The sequence below is a fragment of the Mesocricetus auratus genome, unplaced genomic scaffold (assembly GCF_017639785.1).
Source record: "Mesocricetus auratus isolate SY011 unplaced genomic scaffold, BCM_Maur_2.0 Super-Scaffold_100009, whole genome shotgun sequence".
In the NCBI taxonomy this organism is placed as follows: Eukaryota; Metazoa; Chordata; class Mammalia; order Rodentia; family Cricetidae; genus Mesocricetus; species Mesocricetus auratus.
This window is the reverse complement of record NW_024429193.1, coordinates 51,580,497-51,586,496: the sequence shown is the minus strand read 5'-3', so window position 1 is coordinate 51,586,496 and position 6,000 is coordinate 51,580,497. Positions and strand designations below refer to the sequence as shown.

Below are 6,000 nucleotides of genomic sequence, written 5' to 3'. Positions count from 1 at the left end.
CTGGGTGGATCTGGGAGTAGTTAAGGGAATGGCTGGGGGTAAAGATATCAAAATACATTATAGGTATGAGCTTCTCAATGATTAAAAATATTATATTAAAAAGTTATTGAAGACTAGATACCTGGGAAATTATTTCCCCCAGCAGTATGCTTCACAAGAGAACTAATGTCTAATTTTTTGAGTTCTTTTTTCTTTTGAGACAGGGTTTCTCCGTGTAACAGCTCTGGCTATCCTAGAACATACTTTGTAGACCAGGCTGGCTTTGAACTCAGAGATCCACCTGCCTCTGTGCTGGGGTTAAAGGTCTGTGCCACCACACCAGGCAATTTTTCATGAGTTCTAACCTGGATGCACCTACTGAATCCTTAGGTTTTCCAAAGACGCACAAGTGTTCCTTACAGCATCCATTCCCCTTCCTAATAAAACAGGCCCAGACTATACAACACTTTGTTTTGTAGACAACACTTTCTTCCCAGACAGTACGATTTAATTGGTTTTAATGTAGTAGTCTGATATAAAAATGAAGACTTCTGCATGGTACATTTGGCTTTACAAATGTTAATAACTAGTTAATTAATGCTTGTGTTACACCTTGCACATCATTAGAATCTGTTGACCAGTAACAGCTTTTCTGACATGGGTCAATACCCAAATTGTGAATCATAGAAGTTTTACTTTTAGCACACACTCACACATATATACACATACACACACATACAAAACCTACTGCAAACTTAAATACTAATCTATAACATCTAACTGAATTATTGGATCCATTTCAGGATTGTGCTTATTGTCTCAGAAGATAGGCAACTAGCAAAAATACACATTTCTTTTGCATATCCCCACCCCCATATTACACTGTAAAAGAAATATTGTTCAGTGCACCTCCTAAGAAATAAACTTCCTTATAGCATTTCTCTCTATATATATATCTATCTCCAAACAGAGGAAGAGTACAATGCAACTTTTAAGATTACCATTTAAAGCAAGAGAGGTAAGGGCGTTCTGGCATTGGAGTCTCTCCTGATTAGAAGGTTCAGCTTTTGACCATCACTGCTCTGTTTTGGCTCCGCAATAGGAATGCGTTCAATGCTGGATTGCTTTGGGGAGTTTCACATGCCTCCATCGTTTTGGTAGATACCCTAGGGCTTCAGCAGCATTTTCGCTTGCCACGCATTTACCTTAACCATTCAAAAGATAAGCTGTAGAGTCAACAGTGTACTCCACTGTTGAGTTGTCGTGCCGATTTTCATTGCCTGCTTCTTGCCCATTAACTCAATGGGTTAATAAAAATAGAATTAAAAATTATTAACAACTACATTTTTGGGAAGACTTTTTTTTTTGCAGCTCTATGTTTTTCAAGAAAACCAATGTCTAACTCCTTGTGCATTATCTAACCTGGACGGGTCCACTGAATCCTTTGGCTTTTGAAACACATGATCAAGTGTTTCTTATACCACCCATTCCCCTTTCCAGTAAAAGGTTACAGCAGGTCAGGGGCTTCTGGATTGATGCTGGTTTAGAGAATGTATATAAAGACACCAAGGCCGTCCTCTCTCCCACTCTGGATACAAAACTGTATAGCCAGTGTCCTGAGCTGGTCTGTCTAGAGTTCTGCTTGCCAAGAGGGAGACTGTTCTGCTCTGTGGACTTGGTCAGATGTAGTGGACACAGCAGAGAAGCCTGGAGGCTTCTGTATATACAAAGTCACACTGAAGGAAACAGCAGAAGTTCTAGGATGAAAGAGGTTGCAGCTTGGTAGCTGACAAGCTAAAGTCAGTCACAGTCATGTTTGTCTAATCAGCAGTGCTTAAAAACATTTCGAATCAGTTCCTGGCATTTAAAAAATGGAAATATTTTGAATGAGAACTTTCTTGTGGAAATTTGAATTCCACGAAAGTTTGGAGACTGGTAACCTTGGTCTGGAAATTTTGCATGCCAGCAGCTGGGGCTCAAAGGGGCTGTGACAGTGTCATTTTCTACATCTCCCTCTACTCCAAACCAGTGGACAGCACTTGAAGGAGTATGTGGTTTCATTCATTTGTATGACCAGATGAGGGCTAGTTAGTTTAGTTGTGCCTTTCTATGATCTAATGATTTGGGCTTCCTTTGGGACTGCCCCAAATGAAGGAATCCTTGTGAAATTGATTCCTCAGTTGACTGACTGGCTCCAAGCCATGTGTAGTTGCTTTGGTAGGTAATCTTAACGTGCGATTCTACTTGTCCTTTATGCTATACTGCAAACTCCAAAGATACAATCACACTAATATTTATGTGCTTAAGTGTGTGAGTGTTGAACATGTAAGGGGCATGTAACTATACAGATATATGTATACTTCCATTTGGGCAGAAGTTAATTTGGTTCCACAGTTACAAGTGCTGGCAGCATGGAGAATAAATGTTACAATTTGGTAAAACCTGTATAATTCTGACTTACAATATTACAAAGAGTGACTTTTAAGTTATTGCTTTTTGATTACAGAATAAAGAGCTCATTATGTCATTTCCTATTCAAGTAAAAGCAACCAGAATCAGAAGTTCCCAACAGTCGATGCTTGAAGGAGGTTTGGAATGGAGATGTGATTTCACTCTGTTCAAAAACTGATGCAGGAAACTGAGAATGACTTAATTTTTCAAAAGTACAAGAAAATCAGCACCCTAACTGCTTAGTGCTCAGGAGGGTTTCTCAAGGGCTTAATGAAGCGCAAGGCTCAGTCTGGCAGAGATCACGCCCCCTTAGAAGGATTTCCACTCCACTTATGCAAACCTTGGTTCGGAACACAAAGCTGGTATTGAACAGTTGGAGAGGATTAAAAGCAGTGTTGGCTTTCGACATTCAGATTCAGAGGATCTCATTTTCTGCAATAAATGCTCTGTCTTTTGGCTCTGCCGCAGAATCACATTCACATGGCAGTCTTATTTCAGGCACTTTTAAAGCATGTTCATCTGGGACAAAAATCTGCAAGAACCACTTCTGCATAATTTGAAATGAGTGCTGAGTAATTCTAGCTCCCAAATTGACAACAGATCACTGTCAATTAGCTTTCTCCATCACAACATGCTGGTGACTGCTGAGCTTGAGATGTCTATGGGGTCCCCTAGCTTAGTACAAAGAGGTGAGCCATAAAAACCCAAAGTACTCAGTTTCTACTAAAAAAAAAATACAAAAAGGAAATACACTGAATGTATTATACAGATGGCTGTAGCTACTATCAAAATAAATAATATGGTCTGACTCCAAGGTTTAACTCTGAGCTCTTGGATGACATTTGATGGAATGTCAAGTTTGGAGACTCATTCCTAGGGACTAGCTGCTGCTAGGCAAAAGTATCTCAACGTCCTTGCCGTTGGCCACCACAGCACTGGGAGAGCAGTTGCTGGCAAGGTCTTCTGTGCTGGTCAAGGACGATGCCTGGGAAGGAGTTTTGGTCACTGGAGTGGTAGCAGATTGGGACGGGGTGAGGCCAGGTTTTTTGGGTGGGATTGGTGGAGGGTTTCCTCTCTCAGCTCTGGGTATGGTTGGGGACTTGATTCCTGGAGATAGGGGGCTCAGAGGGCTGGACACTTTCCCTGGAGTAGGTGAATGGCTGGTGTCACCTCTTGGGTTGGCAGTGTTGGCCAGATTTCGGTAGTCTGTACCGAAGGGAGAGCTGTTGGGAGAGACAGGCTTGATTGGCCCTTGGTTAGTGAATCTGGAGAGCACCTGTGTGACCGTGTTTCGGGCCAGCTGCTTGGCAGCAGAGTTATCTAAAAGGGTAGGGGACAGGTCCCTGGACGGAGGGCTCTGGAGACCACTGGCTTGCTGGTCTTGATCTGCTTGGGACTGAAATTTGTGCCTAGCCGCGTGGAAGCGCTGGTTGATCCCTACTTGGTAGGAGGACTGGTAGCCGGGGCTGCTGACTGATGACCCCAAGAGACGCTTGGTTAAAACTGGCGAAGAGCAGGGAGATGACGTCAGAGAGGAGGAGGCAGTGCTGCTGGGAGACAGTGAGCTGCCACTGGAAGGGAGGTGACTTGGCATTGTGACTGCAGCCTCAGTTCCTACAGGACACCCACCATTCTCCACTGGTTTCTCCTGGGCCGATGCCACAGGCTTCTCTCGTGGAGGCCCTTGGTTTTCTGTGCTGCCTGAGGTCAACTCCCTGGTTGTTTGGATTTCTGGGTCACAGTGGCCATTGGCTTTTGCATATGAGTAAGCAGGAGTGGTGGGGCATGGGAGACCAGTGTCTGTCAGCTTGGCTGCGATGCCCCCGTGGCTTCTCTCCATTTGAACATTCTCTGTTTGGCAGAACACAGACACTAGCACAGGGGGCTCTGTGGCTGTGCCTTTGGACGTGGTCACTGGCTCTCTGCACTGCTCACTGGTGCCACTGTGGCGCTGGGCAGCCTCTAGGTCTCTCACAAACTTCTTCAAGTTTTCCATCTCCTCCTTCAGGGCTCTGGTCCGGTTCTCTTCTCGGTTCAGCTTGGCTCTCAGCTGTTCCCTCTCGATATCAAACTCAGACAACTGCTTCTCCACCTGAGCCTCCGTCTGCAGGCCTCGCTTCCTCTCAGCGGCCAACTCCTCCTCCAGCTTACTCGTGCGGCTCTTCTCCTTCTCCAGCTTCAGGCTCAGCTCTCCGGCCTTCTGGCCTTCCTCCGCTGCCTTGCTGGTGGCCTTCTTGCACTCGAGCACGAGCATGGACGAGAGCTGCTTGTGGCGGGAGCGCTCCTCTTCCAACTGACTAGACAGCTTCTTTTGTTCTTTTTCAAACTTTTTCACTTGGGACTTTTCAAATTCCAACTAGGAAAAAAAATGCCACCACACATCTTGATTAGAGTAGGAAAGCAAAAGGGTGCACTGAAAATTATGATCATGTGGGGTGCCCTCGCTAGCTGCTCTCTGGTGCACCCTATTAACAGGAACACCACGGTGCTCAATTTAATTAGTATTTTTGGAGTATGAAAACATCCCACACAGAACCCCCACATACTATGATGATTTAATCTTTTCTTGATGACTTACGAGGCATTTGAGTTCCTAACTGCCTCGGGGTGAACAGCAGGAATATGATGCATCATTGTGTTTTAGGTATGTGGAGTGAACATAGAATCAGCCAAAACAAATAACAGAACACTATGTAAGCTAGATCTGGGGATGGAAGCCGCTGAAAATCAAACTTTAAGTTCCTGAAATCATTTTCTCTGATCTTAAAAAAAAAAAAGAACAAAGTTAAGTAGCTGCACTTAAATCTTCCTTTAGTTGCTGTTTTCATTCGACAAGGTCTTTTTTTTTTTTTTTTTTTTTTTTTTTTCCCGAGACAGGGTTTCTCTGTAGCTTTGGAGGCTGTCCTGGAACTCACTTTGTAGACCAGGTTGGCCTCGAACTCACAGAGATCCGCCTGCCTCTGCCTCCCGAGTGCTGGGATTAAAGGCGTGCGCCACCAACGCCCGGCTCGACAAGGTCTTACTCTGAGACTTGCTTTGAACTTCAAATCCTCCTTCCAACTGCTAGGATTAGAGGCATGCACCACCAACCATCCTTGGGTCTACATGCATGTAGTTTGCCTTACTGTCTAACATTATCACACAGACTCTGAATGAGAGGAGACAGAGTGACTCGAACCCTTCTAGTCAGGGATTTCCAAAATGAGATACATTAATGGATGGGGAAATCAATTCAGCAAGTCATGATCATACTTAAAAAAAAACAGTGTGAGTTCAAAGATAGCCTGAATGACATAGTGAGCCCATGTCTAAAAGATTGACAACATCACTGTATAGGAACAAAGGGTTGTTACGTGTCCTGCAATCTTTGCTTTAGGCATGTTGGATTGTGACAGGCCACACTGCTACTGTAGATTGTGAAACAACAAAAAATCTTGAAAATCAGAGACCTCTAAAGTATGTGCTATAAATGACAGTTCCACTGAGAGATCTATGCTTCCTTTATCTTTAAAACTGTACGTACTTGTGGGTGCATGTTGGGAGCTAAGTGTATGTGAGTGCAGGTGTCAC

At 44.0% G+C, this 6,000-nt stretch overlaps 1 protein-coding gene across 3 annotated transcripts in view; it reads right to left on the bottom strand.

Moving 5' to 3' along the window:
* Positions 1–480: 480 nt before the first annotated feature.
* Positions 481–6,000, bottom strand: part of Cttnbp2nl (CTTNBP2 N-terminal like) — a 47,598-nt gene continuing 42,078 nt past the window's right edge. For all 3 annotated transcript variants that reach the window (XM_013118142.3, XM_021230953.1, XM_021230951.2), the window contains exon 6: positions 481–4,786. In XM_013118142.3, coding sequence (XP_012973596.1) covers positions 3,311–4,786 — 1,476 coding nt within the window. In that variant the 3' untranslated portion in view covers positions 481–3,310. The remainder of the gene's footprint in view (positions 4,787–6,000) is intronic.